The sequence below is a fragment of the Falco punctatus genome (assembly GCF_963210335.1).
Source record: "Falco punctatus genome assembly, chromosome: 13".
Lineage (NCBI taxonomy): Eukaryota > Metazoa > Chordata > Aves > Falconiformes > Falconidae > Falco > Falco punctatus.
Window position 1 is genome coordinate 9387319 of NC_137593.1, and position 21158 is coordinate 9408476.

At 38.8% G+C, this 21158-nt stretch overlaps 2 protein-coding genes across 7 annotated transcripts in view; both read left to right on the forward strand.

Annotated features, from left to right (window-relative positions):
- FXR1 (FMR1 autosomal homolog 1) overlaps positions 1–20351 on the forward strand; it is a 38646-nt gene extending 18295 nt beyond the window's left edge. For 2 of the 6 annotated variants that reach the window (XM_080410067.1, XM_080410065.1), the window contains exons 5-17: positions 1874–2022; positions 2491–2584; positions 3442–3558; positions 3658–3828; positions 8587–8665; positions 10380–10489; positions 11431–11517; positions 12254–12461; positions 14081–14284; positions 14982–15182; positions 15941–16021; positions 18400–18491; positions 19332–20351. In XM_080410067.1, coding sequence (XP_080266193.1) covers positions 1874–2022; positions 2491–2584; positions 3442–3558; positions 3658–3828; positions 8587–8665; positions 10380–10489; positions 11431–11517; positions 12254–12461; positions 14081–14284; positions 14982–15182; positions 15941–16021; positions 18400–18491; positions 19332–19502 — 1764 coding nt within the window. In that variant the 3' untranslated portion in view covers positions 19503–20351. Of the gene's footprint in view, positions 1–1873; positions 2023–2490; positions 2585–3441; positions 3559–3657; positions 3829–8586; positions 8666–10379; positions 10490–11430; positions 11518–12253; positions 12462–14080; positions 14285–14981; positions 15183–15940; positions 16022–16244; positions 16621–18399; positions 18492–19331 lie in introns of those variants that run through there. The other 4 variants (XM_080410063.1, XM_080410066.1, XM_080410062.1 and 1 more) reach the window with 3 other exon arrangements.
- A 394-nt stretch (positions 20352–20745) lies between these two features.
- The window catches only part of LOC308072755 (uncharacterized protein), a 107451-nt gene continuing 107038 nt past the window's right edge, over positions 20746–21158 (forward strand). The window contains exon 1 of the mRNA XM_080410072.1: positions 20746–20884. The gene's annotated coding sequence lies outside the window, so the exon portion shown is untranslated. The remainder of the gene's footprint in view (positions 20885–21158) is intronic.

Consider the following 21158-nt stretch of genomic DNA (forward strand, 5'->3'; position numbering starts at 1 on the left):
AGTCTGTTCAGACTCCATAAATCAAGCATGCTGTAGCTATCGATGTGTGTTGCTCTAGATTTTCCTTTGTGTACATATTTCTACTGAGTGTAGTGGAGAGACGCTGGTTGGTTTGCTTTTACATCTATCAAGTCTGTATTTTACCGTTCACTGTTAAGAGTTGCAGCTGCAAAGTAACTTGTAGATTCAGACACTTAAGTATATAGAGAGTTATGGCAGTGTCTGATGCAGTCTCATTAAAGCTTTATTTTGTGAAATGACAGCAAGAGCATTTAATTTTGTAGTAGGAAAAGTCCTGTGTTTTGATTCTACAGTATTAGATTCCTAGAACTGAAGGAAACTGGGTTGAGAAAAAAATTGTCCCATTTCTGATACAGTTTAAAAACTGTCAACAAAGAGTAACTGATACTGAGTTCTGTTAAGGGCAAGGTGGTGGCAGACAGTTACCGGAGGAAGATTCTGTGTCTTGATCCTTGTGGATGAACAGCTTGTTAAGAAAATGGCAGAAAAGAAGACAAACTGATTTAAATGATAGTTTGTCATTTGGGGCTAATCTGCTTCTCTTACATGTTACAGAAATTTGGAATTTTATTATCAGCTACCTTGCTATGCTACTGATTTCAAAAAGTCATTAAAAAATTCCTAATTCTGAACTTAAATTCAGAATTAAATTAAATTTTAAAATCATCAGATGTCTGGTGTCTTCATAGAGCATTGTCAAACTAGTTATTTTACAGAACTGTCCCCCCAAGAGGAAACCTCCACAGTTCAGTTTTTGGCTTCTTTGTACAGTCTGTAACACGGTTCCATATGCAAATTGTTTCCTTAAAGTAAATGTGAAATTCACAAACAACGCCTGTGTCTAGTGATAGTCAGCTTTGTGATTGTTCTGATAACCAGAAATAGCTTTAAAGTATGTAGTGGTAGTTCTCGTAAATTTAGTTGTCTGTTTAGTATTTATTTTACGTTACTATTACTTAAATGGTTTTGTGATATGTTTCAAAGCAGCTTTATGTGATTAGGGTGATCCCTAAGCCAAACATAAAACCTGAACTTGGAACATAGCATGTGGAAAAGTATGTCACAACCTTAGTGATTTACTGTTTCCTGATACTTGATAAATGGCAGGTGTTGACAAAACAGATACCAGTTTTGAGGGAGGAAGAGGAGAAAGTGCTGCTGCATTCCTAATTGCATACAGACGGAAGGGAGGATAGGAGAAGGCTGAATCCCCAACACAAAGCGAGTCTTTGGAGAGATTGTGCACGCAAGCTTCTTTAGACTTGCATGTGTTGGGTAGAAGTGTAGGAGATTATTGGTAGCTGTTAAATCTTCTTAGTTCTCTTGCCTTCCGAAACTGGGGATAGTGTGTATATCAAAAAGATTGATTATTGAATTTTTATTTTCCTTTTGATCTTTACATGATTCACAGGTGGTTTGCTGTTGAATCAGTAGTTCTGCTTTTTTTTTTTTTTGACTGTTGCAAAGCAGATATTTCTGTGATGAATGAGGAATGAGTTATGTTTGCTTCTCTATGGTATATTTTTTAGCATTAGAGCTCCAGTAAAAGTTTTGAAATTTGGAAGTTGAACTGGCCTGAAGTAGGTATTTGGAGAGAGATGGGCATGAGAAAAATCTCGTCAAAGATGCTTTTGTGGGGGACTGAAATTACGGTACTCTGACCACTCAGGTATCAGATGGGTACTGAGATATGTCAGAGTTCGTTTGTCTAGAATTGTAGCATTACATCAACTCAGATTTATTTTTTAGTCTGTTCGTATTTCATACTTTCTTGGTGATGCTGGTAATGTTACTATGTCTTTGTTGTTCCTTACTGAAGTCATATAAAAAAATCCAAAAAATTCTTCCATAGTTTTATGTCATTGAATATGCTGCTTGTGATGCCACTTACAATGAAATTGTCACTTATGAACGACTGCGACCTGTGAATCAAAATAAAACTGTCAAAAAGAACACCTTTTTCAAGTGCACAGTGGACGTTCCTGAAGATCTGAGAGATGCGTGAGTAGCTCTGCACACTTTAATTAGGCATTTACTGTATTTGGGCAGGGGGGAATTGGACGGGACAAGACCCACTTAAATTTTAGAGGCCAATTTACAGGTCCATGAAGAACTTTTAAGGGTGGCCTGTGGCTGCAGTAGCTGGTTGAGAAACTGCTGACGGGAACACCTGCTGAGCTTGTGGGGTGGGGATAGAAAGGGAGTTCTGAGATGGGAGCTTGAGGTCTGTCTTCAGGCTTGTACAGGTGATGCACTCAGTGGGCTTCTGGTACTGAGACCTGCCAAGTAACCATGCTGGCATACGGTCCACAGAGAAATAAGCTCTGGAAACACATTACGGAGAATGGGAAATTTTCAGTTTCTGAATAGTCGTCACCATAAACTACTGAAACATTCTTGGTTCTGATCATGATATGACATGTTCTGTTTTGATGAAGCTTGTTGAAATAAATAATTTTGTTTCCTTAGGTGTGCTAATGAAAATGCACATAAAGATTTCAAAAAAGCTGTGGGAGCATGTCGAATTTTTTATCATGCTGAGACTGCTCAACTAATAATACTGGTAAGTAATTATTTCTATGTAGATGTTGCAGGAATTTTCAATATATTATTTATGGGAAGTATATAACCAGCTGTGTATTTGTATGGAAAGTGGTTTAACTTCTCAAGCTATGGAAATTATGGGAGATTTGATCAAAGTAGATGTGTTTAAATGTAATCTTTGGCTGTAGGCCTTTTGGAGGGGCTACAAGTATTGCACTACATACAGCCTAAATTTAGGAGCAGCTTTCAGTCTTGTCATTTCAGTGATTTTTGTCGTGCATAAAGCTAACTCTAGCTTACTGTGCTCTGGATAGTAGATTTTACCCTGCAATTTGTTAAACTGCACTTTGACGTACAGCTGGGTTTCCACATGAAGAACTGCACTAGTTCAGCAGAGCCATTAAGGAATTGTTCACTTAGATTCTTCTGTGACTGTTTCCTTTTATTCCTTAGATTTTTTTCCAGCATTAGTTTCTCTTCACAGTTCTGTTTACTTGATACTACCCACTTGAACATCACTTTATACAGAATTGTATTTTCCTTGCTTATGTCCTTAGCTCTGCCATTTTGTGAGTGACAAGTGTGTATATGGTAGAATGATACTCAATTTTTCTGGGGAACATCAAGGGGAAAGAGTTAATGGTGTATATCCAGCAGCAAAACCTTTAGCAGAAAACATGCTGTGAGTGAGAACAGAAAGTTGGTGGTTTGCAGAAGTGGTGCTGAACTTCTTATGCTTTGTTTTGAGGAAGAATAATGTCCATGTAAGTTCTAGAAATTTCAGATCATGTTTATGATTTAGTTTAAGTTGTCGATTTATCCTTCAAATTTGAATTTGCTTAAAAAACAAAACTTCATATTCCTTCACTTCTGCAGTCTGCCAGCGAAGCAACAGTGAAGAGAGTGAACATTCTGAGTGACATGCATTTGCGCAGCATTCGCACCAAACTTATGCTTATGTCAAGAAACGAAGAAGCTACAAAACACTTAGAAGTAAGCCATAGCTTGTCATTCTTGTTGCTTGAAACTGAGTACATAACTGTACGTGCCATTGAGTGCGTGTGTATGATTCTTACTTGGTTTCTTCTTCAGTGCACAAAACAGCTTGCTGCAGCATTTCATGAGGAATTTGTAGTCAGAGAAGATTTAATGGGACTTGCTATAGGAACACATGGCAGTAACATACAACAAGCCAGAAAGGTTCCAGGAGTTACCGCCATTGAACTTGAGGAGGATACTGGTACTTTCAGAATCTATGGAGAGGTAAGGGGAAGCTTTGTATGGACGATGAGCATTTCACTCTGTATCTGCTTTTAGAGTAGCAAGGGCTGTACCCAGAATTAAGAACTGGAAATAGCTGAGTAGTTGTCTGACTGTCTGTATGCATGTTCACACTGTAGCAGTTTATTTTACATGTATTTGGAATATGAGACTTTATTGTGGTGGTGTCTTCCATAAGATGTGTTCTGTCCTAATTCTCCATGTGCTGGTGTGCGAATTCTGTAATTCAGTGTGTTTTGGTCAACCTGAGAGAAGTATTTTTTTGCTGCTATTTTACTTGATCACAGATACTGATTTTTTATTCCTTCAGACTGTATATGCTGTTTTTGTTGGTTCTTCTCCCCCCCTTTCCAATTCATATGTAGTTTCTTGTGTAGTGTCTGCTGCTCTGACTCAGCCAAATCTGTTGAAGTCTCTGTCTGCAGCTTCTCACTCCTCTTATTTCAGCAGTGTAATGCTGGCTTTGGCAAAATGATACTGGCTTGCTCCAAGTTAATTCCATTTGTGTGACTCTGACCTGATGTGCTTTAAACCTTCCAAGTGCCTTGAAGTGTAGCTGGTCTTTGCACCAAAACGAGGATCCATTCAGGAGGCAGAAGAGTAGCGACAAAGTCGCCGCTGTCAGTAAGGCCCTGTCAGGACATTTCTTGAGGCTTTTTATCGCGTGTTACCAGCTCTACAGATGCCACTAACACCCGAGTGTCTGACACTTAGAAATCCTTGATTGTCTACTGTTTCGGGAATTTTGAGGTCTCTTAATTATGCTCCGTGCATGCAGGAGTAGAACCTGGTTATGATCCAGTGGTCAGAGGAAGTTGATACTGCTGAGAGGAAGACAAATTTCTGTATTCTTCAGTATCTCTGAATTTTTGTGACCTTTTTTTGGGAAACCTTAAACACTACTAGGGTTTCAAGGTGGCAACAGATTGTTTTGATCTAGTACTACCAGTAAATCATATCACACAGTTCATGAAGAAGAATCAGCCAAGTTTGAACGCAGTAGAATGTCTGGTGTATTCCAGTTTCAGTCTCTTTAATGTGAATGATGTGATGCTGAAACTTGTGGAAAGGTTATGACTGTCACCAGCCTCTTACAGTAGTGCATAGCAACGATTATAAATACCAGATGCCCCCTAAATAAAAACACCGTTAGACAGATCCAGCCTTGTCCTTCCTAGAAGAGATAGCTGCTTCTAAAGAAACCAGGCAACCTAAGTACTTCACATGACAATGGCTTCATCATCTGGGTATACTTGTATGCTCTTTCTGCCTCTTTTAAGCTGCAGCTGGCAAGCAGCTTGGGCCTAATGGCTGGGTGCATGGGCTGAGATGTGTGGGACTAGTGATCCAGTGTCCTTGACATTGTATCAGGGTTTGAGGGTCTCCTGTACCTAATGTTTTGCGTAAAATTGAAAGTTCAGTGTTGCTCAGGGCCAGAATCTTTGAGGGAAGGAACAGGGAGATTAAAATTTAGAGTATTGGAAAGTTTTGGATAGAAGGACAGCAAGATCCTATCTATCAGGCTTTTTCAGGAGACTGTTACTTGTTTTCTCTTTGGAGAAAACAAGAAAACTATTTTTCCCCTTGGAACTTTGATTAGTCTTCTAGTCAAATGAAACTGATCTAATAAGTGTTTTATTTTTGTGGGGGAAAAAAAACCCCAACTTGTATCACAATGGTGGAAGCATGTTCCCTGCTGTGACCTGGGAGGGTTTTGTCTTTTTTCTGCATGGGGATAAGGCTTTTCAAATGTGTCCCACAGGTGGTTTTCTTTTTTCTGTTTGGGAAGGTCCAAAAGAGCTACCAGGACTTTGGAGAGGCTTTTGAAACCTTGTCTCCGAAACTGGTGTGAGACTCCTGAGACAGATCCACCGTTTGTGATAGGAGTGCACTCCCAGAGTGTGTAGCCACTAGATCTCTGTTAGTGACTGTTACAAAACATTTTCCCTAAAATCTGCAGCTATACAGTCTTGTTTCACACTCATTTAGAACTCTCCTGCTGCAAAAGTGGTAGGTACAGTGAGTGCTGAATTTGGAAAATTATCCTGCATTTAAGATTTCTCTGAAAGACTGTTGTAACATAGATGTGTTTTGATTGTATGGCATACTGTGTGAAGTAACCAGAGTATGGGAAATTCGCAGTTAGAAAGATAGTAACTGGAATCCTTTAAGGTCTTTAATTCATGTGCACGCTTCTAGAGAAAGAGTGAAATTTTTTTTTTTCCTCTTCAGACTTCCTGACTGTGAGGAACTGAGAATATATTGTCCAGATCAGCTTTGTGTGCTCTCTCATGTTGAGGTGTGAATGAGTCATACAGGTTGTACTTGCGTAAAGGTTCTGAGTGCTTGTGGCAGTGTTGATATGCCTACGGGTGCACTGGAGAGCTCCAGTTCCTGGCAGTTGCTTATTTTTTTCATCCTGACTCCATTTCTGTGAAAGTGATCACTATTCCTTCATCTTTACTTGGGAAAGAATTGATAAAACATACCTCTAGCACGGGGCATTTTGAACTCTGTAGTTGTCCTATTTGTAGCGTTCACTGAAGGTGAAAAATTGCTAACGTGTGTTGGCATTTGTATCATTTTAGCAGTTGCTTTGCATAACCTCTGCTCCCTGCAACAACTTCCTGGTCATCTGTTTTCCATGCTGGATGGATTGCTTCATTATCTTGAAATCCAGTTTGCCCATGGTTCTCTGGCTATCATTTTGACCTCTGCCAGAAGTGGAGGTTTATAAATTTTTTGTTCTCCTAGGGCTTCCCTGATATGGTTGAAAGATGCAGGAGCTGGTGGTACCCTTATTTCAAGTGTTGCCTAAAAAGTGACAGATGGAAGGGCTGAGGTGTTCGTGTAAAATGGAGACTATGCTCAAAAGCTGTCATTACTGACTAGATGCTGATAGTCATTCCTTAATTCTCCACTTCTGCTGTTGCTAATTTGAAGCTTTGTTTCTTGTTTCAGCATCTGTATAGCCTCAATTAACTGTCAGTTATTTAACATTAAATGATAAAGCTGTAAGAGAGTATTTGTAGGAGTTCTCCCCACTAACCAGTGATGCTGTCCCGTCTTGGAAAATGTTGTAGATGAACTGCGGCCAGAAATCAGCATCCTCGAAGGAGAGTGCCTTGGCTGTAATTTATTTGTAATGAAGAGGTGACACAATTAGGACAGATTCCATAGTGCAGTACACCAATTTAGCATGGGCTGTGGAGTTCAGGTTGCACTAGTGTAATTTTGCTTGTAGTTGCATGAGAGGGTTTATCTGAAGGTGTTAGTTATTCAGGCATAGTTTCCTGTCAGGCATAAGACAGGAGAGAAACAGAAGTAGAAAAATCATTGTAGAGAAAAACTGAAAGCTTCCTACTTGTAGCCAGTTCTACACAGGCTTGGTGTGCTGTGTCTGTAGGCTCCTACACCTTCCTGCAGTGCTGTTACTCCTTTGACTCCCCCGTTGCCTTGAGCACTGCCAAGTTCTGCTGCACTGTGCTCTGGATGTAGCCTCCCAGCCTTTCTGCAGCAAGTCACTGTCCTGAAGATGAGAGTTGTGTGGTGGGCAAGCCTTGTCAGCATGCACACACCTGGAGTAGATACTTTTGATACTTTGGTAGTGTTTATTTGTTGAGGTTTAATGTGTATTTGCAAACAGTACTTTGTATTAAGACTTGTATGCAAAAACGGATCTCTCGCAGGAAAGGTTCTGTGACCGATGTTGTTGTTCTCTTGAATATTGAGTAAGAGAACAGAAACCTCACAGAGGGGAGAGTGTCTAATGCCTGTTACATTTAGGCTGTTGTGAAAAATCAGTACACCTGTCATATGGAAAAGGCTGTAAAACTGCTTGCAGTGAGCCTGTAAAGCTCCGTGGAGTGGTTGTCCTTCAGCCTTGGAAGTGTCTTTATCAGGTGACATTATCTTTACTGTCAAGAGACAAACCAGTCTAAAATTTATTTTTTCCTTGGCCATTTTTCCATATGTGGTCCTCTGGGTAGTGTAATGGCAGACTACATGTTAAAAAATTACATTAAAAACTGTAAACTAAGTTTATATTGCTGACAATACTGACAGTAGCAAGTTTATGTGGAGAAAAACTGGGTGCTTCCACAGCAGTTTAGAGGAAAGTGCAGAGGTTAAATGATGGCTTGCCGTTACCTCCTCGTTCACTGTGAAGTCCGGTGAAATGAGGTACATGATCCAAAGTCTGTTTTTAACGTAGTAGGTCTTGTAAGCTCAAGTTCCTATGAATGTTGGTAGGACTTCTGACAGACTTTTTCTTTTCAGTACAGAATCTTTGTGATAAGTTACGTTGATTTTTATTATTATTATTATTATTTTAATAAATGGACTCTAGATTTGAAAGCTGTGTGTTGATTTTGGAGGGAAAGAATAAAATTAGCTGTTTTTTCCTAATTAGTGTCTACCAGAAAATGCTTCAAGATACATCTGTAAGATACTTTGTCTGGGGTTTACTTGTCATAAGTTGCAGATAATGTTTTATAATGTCTTGAAATGACATAGAAGAAGTTGTTTTGGTCATTACTGATGCTTTGCTTTGCTGCTGAATTTTGTCTGTGAGCATTGTACTCCATTACTCCTTCAACATTTAGTTCAAAAGTCGATCAATCCTGTCTCTGTCCCTCTGTTTTTGAAAATGTTTCATGTTTGGAAGACTTGCAGCTGTTGTTACAAGGTTTTATTTTTAACTTATTCACAAATAAACTTTTTTTTTTAATTCATTTCCAGACTGCTGATGCAGTAAAAAAGGCTAGAAGTTACTTGGAATTTGTGGAGGATTTTATTCAAGTTCCCAGAAATCTTGTTGGTATGTAATACTGCTAAAACTTGAAAACTTGGGGAAAGGGAGCCTAATCAGCCTGACACTGCAAAGAAGATTTAGATGCTAGCACAATATTTGATTTCTCCATTTAAGTAGAAAGTGATTAATCTTTTAAAGCTGTAGGTATCAGGGAATTATTAAAAAATTACATGTATTATTGCTGCATGATAACTTTGTCAGTATTTTAACAGTGAAAAAAGTTTGATTACCGACTTTTTTTTGATTCAACAAACCTAGTTGAACCAAGGAAATCTGCTAAATCTGATGTTTTACAAATTGAGGTTTTGGGGGGCTTTGGGTAGCGTGTGCTAATGTGAATATACCCACATATAATAAGAATTAAGAATCCTTGTACTAGTCACAGTAATGCATTTACCTGAAAATGCTGCTTTTAAATGATTACAATACCAATTTATGTCAAAGGCAGGCATCTTGCCCAGATCACTTACAGTCATTTATGTAAGCATATGTATATTTAGCTACAAGACACCCAAGTTAAGAAGTTTAATGATCATTAATGACTCAAATTGAAGTTACCACACTATGCCCAGGGCACTGCTTTCTGTGCCAAGAGAGGAGAGTGCCATCTACTGAATTGCCAGTTTCAGGTACTGGAGCTCCTCAGGACTGAGGACTTTCCCAAATACTGGCTTACCATTGTCCATAGAAAAACGTTTAATGGTACAGCGAGTGTGGTTTACTTTAGTAGTAGAAAGAGGATTGCTGTGCAAAATGAAATTGTAAGCATACAGAATGATAGCTGTAACATTTTTCTAAGACAAAAAATACACAGAAAAGACCTGCTGAGCTATTTGAACTGTTGAGGAAAGGAAACCATTTTTAATGCTTTTTGTACTTTGTATCATGTTTAGTATCTGCTTTAAAGAATGTTCCTTATGGAGTACTCTGTCACATGCTTTTGGTTGTTATAGCCTTTTTTCAGAGGCTCTACCTTCCTTTAATCATAATTTTAAAATAAGTGGCACGTATCTGTAGCTGGCTTGAAGAAACGTTTCTGCATAGCTATAGTATAAGGAAGAGCTAAAATTTTTTAATAAGGCAGCAGAGGAGTCACTTTTTTGAGATCTAAACATAAAAGTTCTAGAGAACCTTTTGGTTTTGGTCCCGTGCCTGATTTCAGTATTTTAAAGGTAATATGGGAAGCATGGGTACTACTCAAGTTTGTTGTAAAGGCAAAGTTAATTTTCAGAAAACAGTGGTGTAGTTTTTAGCTTTGTTTTTTTAAGATGCTCCCAACAAAAGTATATTATATAGGCCTGACAAAATATCAGGAAAGATTGAATGAGGTGGGGGTGCATGTGAAGTCAGGGGGTCCAAGTAATTTTGATACATAGATTTAAAATAGACATTTGCAGAACTTTTGTGCATTTTAGTCTGATTATTTGAATGTTATGTAGTGGTGATCTTCATCGATGCTTGTTATTCTATGCATACATATATATAGATATGTACACAGATGGTTTAATTTGAGAAGTTTTCACCTCTTGTGACACAGTGTGGGGTTTTCTGTGGGGGTTTTTTTGTACCTCTGAAGTAGGAGAAAACTTAGAAGCAAAGCGAATGGTAAAGGAGAGTCAGGTAGTTGTTACGATTATGTTATGCATAATTTAAAATATCAAGAAACCCATTAAAATACTTCGCATGTGGGTGCAAAATTAACCATTCTTGCCCTCTGAAGGAAAAGTTATTGGAAAAAATGGAAAAGTGATTCAGGAGATTGTAGACAAGTCTGGAGTCGTCAGGGTGAGAATTGAAGGAGATAATGAAAATAAACTGCCCCGTGAAGATGTAAGTACTTTGTTCTTTCTTCTTATGATTAGGTTTTTGTTTTCAAAACCAGTCATGTGGAACCTTTTAACAAAGAACATGTTGGAAAGTATATGCAGAAAGTGAGAGTTTCTAGAGAATGGCTCAAATGAGTTAAAAGCATTACCTTACTGCATCAGAAGGGGATTGCTGTTTCATCTCTGCATCGTTACACAGTTTATAAATGCAGCCTTCGTGGCCTCTGCACTTTTCTGTGGGTTTTTTTTTTAGCTAACCTGTAATGGTGCTGATGTCCGTGTTACAAAAACATGGCGTCTGGGATGTGGGTAGTTTTCTAGGATAGATGCTTGTGGATTATTTAATGAAGCCAGTTATGTAACTTTTCTGTGAATACAGAGAAAATTATTGTAAAGGTTTTTTCAGACTGACATCTTGCATTAAATTTTATATTAAACAATTAGAGAAAGTGTTTTTTTGCTGCTGAAGCAAAACCTTTCTTTTTTTTTTTTTTTTAAATCTTCCACGTACTTTAGCAGCATAACTAAATTTGGGATTGATAGTGTTAATGGTGTCCACATATTCTAAATATACGAGAACGTAAGATCAGATCTTCGAATGGTGCTTCATCTTGTAAAGCTGGTTTAATTGACCACTGGACACTTCCTGGTAAACTATGGATGCTTTTGTACACCGACTGTGATAAACACACGCGGCAGCTGCGTTGCGTGAGGGACATGAACACTGTGTGTCAGGTTACCCCACCTGCCAGAGCAGGCTGCTGGGGGAGCCGGGCAGCCTTCGGTACTTGACGTACAAGCCTCTACCCTTGCCCCAGTCTGAGCTATTTCTAGCGTGCCTTTGCAGCCCAAGACCCGGATATCATCTCTGCCTGTTCAGCTCACTTCTGTAATTTAAACAGATCTTTCTTCCTGAAAATAACGTTTTATGTTTTGTTTCTGTAGGGAATGGTACCGTTTGTATTTGTTGGTACTAAAGAAAGCATTGGAAATGTCCAAGTTCTTTTAGAATACCACATCGCGTATCTAAAGGTAAGTGTATTTCAGAAGAAAGAATCGGTAGAGGAAGCTTTGGTTGAAGGAGCAGAATTTTTAAGCAACAACTTTGGTGGGATTTGCAGTTGATAAACTGTTCCTCTGTATATCAGGATTTAAGGTTTGGTGCCTTGAAGCCATCCCTCGCCCATATGTATTATGCAGGCCTTTAAATACACTATCATTGTCACTTCGACTGCTGGTATTGAAAGGATTGGACTGTGAAGAACACTGGTTTAAGTGGCATTTGGGAAGTAACATGCAATTCTTTTGTCTGTGTTAGTGTGCTGTTATCCTGTTGGGGTAGGATGGAATTTCTAATAGTAACACACTAATATAATGTAGTATTAGAACAATTATCCATTTAGATTAGTTGGCTTTGTATGGAGTTGTGGTGTTGACTTAACAGGAATAATGAATGAATTTGAATCGTGTTACTTTGTCAGTTTGCTTTTTTAAAAATTTGACTGGAGACTGTGTGGTGAAGCTTTCTTAAGAAAAGTCGTCGTAGGCTTACAATTTCTGCGTGGTGATTTGAGAGAAAGGGTTTAGATTTCTTCCAATACTTGGCGACCGCAGAAGTCATACTGGAATTCCGTTACTTGCGGTCACCTTCGAGGTGGTGTTAACTCACCTACAGGAGTGCTAGTTTCTAAGGTGACTGGATGGGCGATGGTATTTTGTGAGGGGAAAGAACATTTCTTTATCAGAAAATTTGTTTCCTTTTTTGTAGGAGGTAGAACAGCTAAGACTGGAAAGGCTCCAGATTGATGAGCAGTTGCGTCAGATTGGTATGGGTTTCAGGCCTTCGTCTGCTAGAGTTCCTGAAAAAGAGAAGGGTTATACCACTGACGAGAGCACCCTCTCCTCAGTGCAAGGTTCCAGATCCTATAGTGGAAGAGGGAGAGGTCGCAGAGGCCCCAATTACACATCTGGTTACGGTGAGTTTTCTTGAGCATCTGTTGAGTGAGTCCTCAGGATGGTTTTGAGTCTGTAACTGTCTCTAGATTCCCTTGTATTCAGTGTAGTTGAGTGAAGGTAGGGCTGAAAATTTAGAATTGTAATTTTATTTTTTACATGGCTCAAAATACCTAGTTAGAGCCACATTCTCATTGAAGTTCAGTTTTAAATTGAGCAAAAAAGTGAGTAAACTGAACTATGATTTGAAGCAGTCCTTCGACAGTAGTACCTATACCATATAAAGCTGGGAAGGAGAAAGTGCTACAGATACAGATACTCTACAGGAGACACAAGTTTTTAAAAAAAAAATATCTGAAATTAGCATTATGTGTTTTGGTTGAGGAGGAGGAATAACGCTTGTCTGTGATGGTGGCCATCTTATGAATGTATTTTTCAAAAGTAAACCAGAATAATTTAAAATGGAGATGGCACAAAATCTTCTTTTTATTAATTTGGTCGGGAACTAACTGGGTTTGTTTAAGATGTGGTAGGGGATTCTGATGCATTTTTAAATTAACAAGGAACTGCAGTTCAGTTCCCTAGAGGTGTGCACATCCCCTCTTCATTCAGCAGCAGCTCCCCACATGGAGACAGCCTGCATTTCAATATAGACGTATTTCAAGAAACGTAGGTGCTGCAGTAAATGAGGAACGAAAAATTATATATTCCGTTCAGTGACTTACTCTTCATCATGTACATGTAGCTTGCTTCTGTTACAAAATCAGACACGTTCTTCTGGATTTGAGTCTGTCACTGACTGTAGTGTCCAGGGTGGTGCCGTGTTGGTCACGTTGATTTTGATGATAATGCTAATGTTTGTGGCTTTGCTTTTTGCTATTTCCCAGTGAATTGTTTGACTAAATTCTAATGAAGGTTGTACAGTTTCTTTTATACACACACATGCTTTACTTTGGAAATCATTCACACCCCACCCCAAAATGGCAGGAATTGTACATTAGAGCCATATGGGTCTAAATATCTTTACTCCAGAATGGTCAGTAGGGAGAGTTCCTGGATGTCTAAAATAAATAGTAGGTGTTGAATTTTCCAGTAGTAAAAAGCTGTGAGTTCGGTTAACTCTGAGATGGTGGGATATTATGGACGCTGTTTAATACAAACAGTTAAATGGTGCAGGCAGCATTACAACAGCCAGGAGAGGTTGCTTAGCAACAGCCATCAGCTATAAGGTGGCAAAGTTGTCCTTGGGAATTTCAGAGAAGTTGCCTAGAAACTGCACCAAATGCCTGCAGTGTATACACAAAGAGAGGAAATACGGTTTAATCCTTGATTTATCTGTGTACATAAATTGCAGCTCTGGTAATCTTTGAGCTCTTACTTCACGTGTTACTACAAACAAACCTAGGTTGAAAATCCTAGAAAGTTAGGTCTATTCTGTATGTGCGTGGGCATATTTAATGTAAAATTATACATACATCTATGCTTTCTTAAATACATATTAATAAATTGTATGTGTGTATATATATACAAATAGCATATATAACCAGCCATGCTGGTTGGAAGACTTCTGTGAGGATGTGAAATCAGAATATCACCCTAAATTTCATACTCATTTCCAATTTTCTTTTCCTTCTTGTACAAGGTACAAACTCTGAGCTCTCTAATCCCTCTGAAACAGAATCTGAGAGAAAAGATGAACTTAGTGACTGGTCCTTGGCAGGAGAAGATGACAGAGAAAGCAGACACCAGCGTGACAATAGGCGACGTCCTGGAGGACGAGGACGTAGTGTATCTGGAGGTCGTGGGCGTGGTGGACCTCGTGGTGGCAAGTCATCCATTAGCTCTGGTACTGTGTTTCAAACTTACTTTGAATTTAGTCTTTGTTCTTGGCAACTTTCTGTATAACCAACTATTTAAAAATACTCATTTTTTACATTACTGAAGTCCCCACATACTATGGAGTTGTGTGATGGTTTCTTGTCATGCGCTATGTTGTTAGATTTTTATTCATCTTCTGCCCACAGTGATCTCCCTTTCCTTCCTCTACTGCACACACATAATGATGATACTATCAGAGTTTATCAACCCTTGGCATGTTACTTACGTCTGCTTTCTAAGCTAGGCTTATGTTTAGGTACAGAATGAGAGAAGAATTCACAGAATGGAAGTCATGTTACACTTTGTCAGAACTTGCAGGTGCTAATTCATAACGCTTCAGTAGCAATAAAAGTACCATGTTGCTATGAAGTGAAAGGTGTGTTTTACACATTTGGCAGTTTTGAGTAAAAGTTCTTTAAATGTCACCTTGGAAATCTTTGTGATGAAATAATACAAGTGCCTGTTGTGGTGCCTCGGAATACTTGCTGTTGCATTAGGGTCACAGAGGAACCAGTCTGAAACCATAAATACTGTAGTATTGTGTGTTGCACCTTTTTGTAAGGTTGCGTTGTGTTTTGAAACATTGAAAGACAGATACAAGTCAGCCTGAAGATTAAATTACATGTAACTACGGTATCTTAAATGGAAACTTCTTGTTTGTTTAGTGCTTAAAGACCCGGACAGCAACCCTTACAGCTTGCTTGATAACACAGAGTCAGACCAGACTGTGGATACCGATGCTAGTGAATCTCACCACAGTAGTAACCGCCGCAGGAGGTCACGCCGGCGAAGGACCGATGAAGATGCTGTTCTTATGGATGGAATGACAGAGTCTGATACAGCTTCTGTTAATGAGAATGGTTTAGGTATGTAAACAGTTGGATGATAGTCCCAGAATGAGCTAAGAAACAGTGTGTTGTCCTTGTAAGTGTAGTGAAACACTTGTTCATTTCTGTTAGTGGCGAATCGTTCTGTTAAAAGTTGTTGTCTGATTAAAGAAAGACTGCCTCCATGGCTCAGCCATGAAGTCTTCTGTTTACTGAGCTCCACTAGTATTTTCATATGCCTCTTTTGTAAAAAACTGTTTGACGGAGACACCAAAGACTTAACTTGTTTCCCGTTAGTACTGCTGTTTTCATAGAAATAGTACTGTTGGATCAGTGTTCTGTTTTGTCCTTGGTAACTTTGGTCTCAGTGTAGGAAAGCTACTTAAGTAGCTGCTAATTTGTCTCTACCCAGCTTCTGCTTAAGTACTTTCCCTCAGTAAATTTTGTTGATACTCACTGGGACGAGAATGTAATCTGTTGCTTACTAATGTAGAAGGAAAGCCCTTTTGTGGGTTATGTGGCTAAAATTTGACATATGGTTACTCATTTAATAAATGAACTCTGAGGTCATTAAGCATATTATGCCTAAATGTTTTAATGAGCTAAGAGCAAAAAGTAAAGTCTAGCTTTTGCGTTATTGTGTATGCTTTCAGTATAAAGCTATGTTTTTCTTTCAGCCTGTCTTACTTAGCCTGTCTCTTTAACAGAAGCAATTTTAAATGCCCCATGCTGAAACTGCTGAAGAAGTTACTTATTTTATCATCAGAAATAGTTCATGGTAAACTTTGCAATTGCAGATGATAGTGACAAAAAACCCCAGCGACGCAATCGTAGCCGCAGGCGTCGCTTCAGGGGTCAGGCAGAAGATAGACAGCCAGGTAATTCGAGTGGAGCTGTGGGTAATCTCAGGTCAAAAGCATGAGAGAATGTTGTGTCTGCTGTTTTACATATAGCTGCATAATATAAAAAGGTTACTCAATAACTAATAAGACTACTAGATAAAGATGAGAGACATTTCTTCTCCTAGGAGAACTTATAAAAGTTCTTAATCTGCCTAATGAAACTAATTCATAATGTCTAACTTTTGCTTGGACATACAAGTTACGCTTCTGATCCAGTTCTCATTGAAGTCAATAGCCAAGCTGCTGTTGAGTTCAGTGGTCCAGGATCAAGACAAACACGAGGGTTCATGATCCGCGCTGCCCTGCACCCGTGCACTTGCACTGAATGTGACACAACCTTTTCAGCACTGGCTGAGAAGCCCAGAGTTGGAATGGCAGGATGTGGGTGCCCTGGCAGCGCCCTGTGAGGGAGCTCACGCGGCACCTGCCACCCCCATGCCCGTGTCAGACTGCTGCTGTCAGTCCTCAGCTTTTGTGAATATTTGTAAGTCATCTACAAATTGAGGGTGGGAAGGAGGAGGAATTGAAATGAAATTGCATGTTTCCAATTTTTTGTTGTTGTGGCTTGTTGCATTTCTTTTGTGTGTACTAACACTTGAAATGTTAAAGGTGAACTATCTAATTTTCAATATAATGCCCTATTTAGAAAATGCTTGTATGTACATGGCATAAGGTAGTAACAGAAGGTCTTCTAGATTGACAGGTTCAAAATTTCACTCGTACTTGTCTCCCTTATTTGTGGTGCTCATACAACATTGGATTAAGAAGAAAAAAGTTGTGGCATTATGCTAAAATTTGGGGGAAGAAAAAAACACTCACCCTCCTAAAAAAAGTAAAAATGCATATTACCATTTAATTCAGAAACTAATTTCAGCCAGCAGCACCAAGAGATGTTAGGTAGGCTATTTCTCTTTCATTCTCAGAATACTTAAATTTACAACAAAACTGCCCAAACCCGATTTCTTATTTTTTGTCGTTTTGATGTCTTCTGTGCAAGCTGCCATTTTCAGTTTGCATAATAAATATGTTTAACTACAACAGTAAGAGCATTGGTAGTTACACTTTGTGAAAAATGCTCTAAGAATTTAATCTCTGCATAAATACTTAACGTGTATAATGAACAAAACTACGCCAGAAGGAACTCCCCGCCTCCCCCCCATGCTAACAGCATACTTCAGTCATTTAGTTGTATTATTTTATTTACATTGCTGTATGTTTTGGGTTCCTACTACATCTATGAATATTACGAACTGGTGTCTTACACTGAGTGCGTAAAACATACTTCATCTTTTTGTTAGGAGTTGGATACAGAACCTCCTTTTTAAAGAATTAATTCTCCTTGTGCAGAAACTCACTTGACCATTGTGCAAGGACCCAGTTACTGTAACAGAAAATTCATACTTCGTGCTTCCTATTGCAGATGTAGCTTTCATGCACAGTCATTCCTAAATACAAGAAAATAGTTCACCTGAATGCATGATACACTAAATGCAATTCGACTGTACTGTTCAGTAGATAATGCTTGCAAACTCTAATGTGCTTTAGCTCATCAAAGATACAAGTGTCTATTTAAATTTGTAGTATTGCGTATTCTAAAGATAGAATTGACTCTCAGTTGGTGTGGTTGCAAGAGAGTGGGATAAGACAGAACCAGGCTCCAAGGACAGATGCTGAGGTGGTCAGAAGAAGAGAGGTCAGAACCCCCCTGGCCCGCATCCAGTAAGTGTAGCTGTAGCAGTGAAACATGGCTGTCCCGCCATGGAGCCCGGGCTCGCTCACACGGAGCCACTTCAAGTGTCTCTGCAGACACCACAATTATCCACCCACCGCAAGGCAGAGTTAACTGTGCGGATTGCTTTTTGAATACCAGGAGGAGGGTGAGTTCTCTTGCCAGTTACTTCATGAAGTAACAAAGACTTGAATGCTGCTTTATTGTAACACCATACTCTGAACCTCCCCCCCAATTCTTCTCATATTTTAACTTACCTTCATTTTATTAGTGTGAAATTCTTTACTAAAGATAAGTAAAACCCCAATGACTGTCTCTAGTTCAAACAGCCTGCAGCCTGATCTCTTCAAACCTAGTACAGAAAGCCCTTATTTTCCAATACAATTTACAATTGGACCCAAATTGCTATTAATTGTAAGATTCCACTTTCAGATCATGATGTTGGTAAAAATTCTGTTTAACAGAACAAATTGATCCTTGCTATGTAGTTGATACCTGCAAGTGTGAAGGCCTTTTGTGAGATGTCTCCCAGTTATGCTGTAACTTGCACAAAAAAGACGTAGGAAGCTTAATGCTAAACTAGACTTCTGATGTGAGCATCACTGTAATTTTTTTCCTTGAACAGTAACAGTAGCTGATTATATATCACGAGCTGAATCTCAGAGTAGACAGAGAAACCCTCCAAAGGAGACACTAGCCAAAACCAAGAAAGAAACGGTAAGAAGACTTTATGTATTTTTTCCCCTCTTCCCTTGCAGCAAAACAGTAAAGGAATGCTTCACTTAATCACCCTTGTTTGACTAGAAATGCATTTGAGTTTAAAGAATAAATGGCTGAAAGCAAAAATGGTGCAGAGTGAACAGAACTGACTCGTAGGCTGTCACTGCAGGCTGCAGTGACCAGTGTAATGCTCCAATTAAGTCTTTACACAGTGTAAAATACTGCACTCGGTAATGGAGCATTACATAATGTGAAAATTATCCATGGATGAGTCTTGAGAACTGATGTTTTAAATAAAGGTTACTAGGGTAGCACATTTAGTGACTGGTACAAACTATTTTAGAAAGAATTCATGTAGATTTGAGATCTGTTCTCCTTAAACGATGAGAGTGGCATTACATGTCATAGAAAATATTCAGAACTGCATAAAGCGTAATTCCTTTACTTCTAAAGTAACACTGAACTTACTGCCACAAGTTACGTATGAGTTTAGCAAAATAACAAAGATCCATTTAATCTTACTGTAGACTTTGAAAGGGTGTAAAATGCAACTCTTCTTCATTGGCTTAGACAAATTGAAATTGTGAAATAGAACATTGCGGGTACGCTGGGTGTCTCAGGGTTACCTTGGCATGACTTCCTCGGAAGCGTCTGACACAGCAGTATCCTGTAAATGACAGGGTAAGTAATAGGATGCTATAAATCACAGGGTACTGGCACAGACAGGCAAGAGGTATCCCCTACTGCAAAGTCGCTGTGTTTAGCCAGGGGGATATTTAGATGACACTGTATATTTCTACAGAATTTTTAATACTATCCTGTTTCTGTTTTTGCAAGGCAAAAGATGCGATTGATGAAAACAGCCCTTCTGAAAAGGCTGTGAATGGTCCTGTGACAACTTCTGGGGATGAGCCTTCTAAACTACAGCACAGTCCTGATGAAAAGAAAGTTAACGTTCAAGAGGATGGAAATAATCAGGAAGAAGCAGTCCTGAATGGTGTTTCATAAACTGAAGTTCCTAGTTTACAGTTCTTTTACATTACATTTAAAATAGTGCTTGTATAAGCTTGCCAAAGATAGAATATGGATCGCCAGTCTTGACACCGCACTTTCAGTTCCTCCATTTTGGAATACAGAAAGGGGAGGGATCCTGAAGAAATCATATGTTAAACATACTTTGACACCTACTGTGTTATAAATATATCATCAGATGTGCCTTGAGATAGTATATGTAACATTTAAATAAACAAAATTGCTGGCTATAGGAAATGTTATTTTGTTTTCAAAATATGGCAAAGATGTGAGGGGGATCCCTAACATAATACTCTTTATGAAAGCATTAGCTGCTTTTGTTACATTTTTAATAATATGCAACCACTTCTTCACCTGAGGAATACTAGAAAGAAATGCAGTCTAAAATATTTTGCACTGAAATGTAATTTCTCCATTAGTTTAGTCTGGAAACTGGTCTGTTTTAATACATGTTTTTTAAATGCTGTATGTAGAGGAAAAAATCTGCAGACCACTGGAATACATTTGTAAAATTCTCATAATCTGCAGGGATTCTGGGTGACATTGGCAGTGACTGTTCTACATTGAGGCTTTGTTTGGTTTATTTATTAAACTGTACAGTATTTAAAAATCAAACATAGCTTTAGTTAACACTAAGCTGAATTAGTCATGTCCATTAAGACATAACCTGAACTACTGAAAAGATCAATTTCCAGAAAGTTTATTCTGTATAAACTACATATGTTAGTCCTTAGTAGAGTATTTTTATTTTTGTTTTGGTTGTTTGATGTGCAATATGTTTTTTTTGTATGCTGGTAGTAAAAGAAAATAAACTTTGATCTTCCATCTGTTGACTGTTTCTATCAGAAAGTTAAATTACTATTGACTTGAAGGTGTTCAAGCTGCAAACACTAACAATTAAAACTTACACAGGAGGCAGCTTGAACCTTTAACTCTTTCAGAAGAGTTTTCTAGCATGCTAATCTGTTTTTTATGGTCACAACATAAATCATCAGTTAACAAGTCTAAATTCAGACTGCTTATCTTGGAGAATCATGTACCCTGACTGACATATATAGGAAGTAATGCAATGCAGTTTGAGGGAGAAGTGTGACACACTAACCCACCTTTTCAGGCACATGAGCAAGAGCAATGGAGCAGAAATCCCAGGTGTGGAAAAACATCGAGGTAGCACGGAGCTGTTGCAGGAAGTCTGAACAACCGGTAGTGCTGAAGTTGTGCCGACTTGAAAGAAAAAAACTCGTCTTACCTGATTTTGTCAGAAGGTATTAAGACCGGAGCAAGTGTTCTGACCCACCCCTGGCTCCAGCTGCTAGGCCACCTACAGCTAATGGAAGAACTGTACCAGCTCTGTTCCGGTGAGTATTTTGTTGGTGGAGATGGGCTGGTTTTAATTTGACTTAAGGGTGATACTCAACAACAGCGTTCCCTCCCAGAGCACAAACACAGTTAAGTTGTTGTAACTCCTAAGTGTGCACAAGCAGGTCAACCGATAAGGCAGCCACAAGAGTGGAAAAAGTTGAAAAAACAGGGTAGTTAAAAAAAAGCAGCTATGTTTAAAAATTCAGTGTTATTTTGACAGGGGAAAACTGAAGTACAGTAGCATTCAGCATATGGCTCAACGTGCAGGCT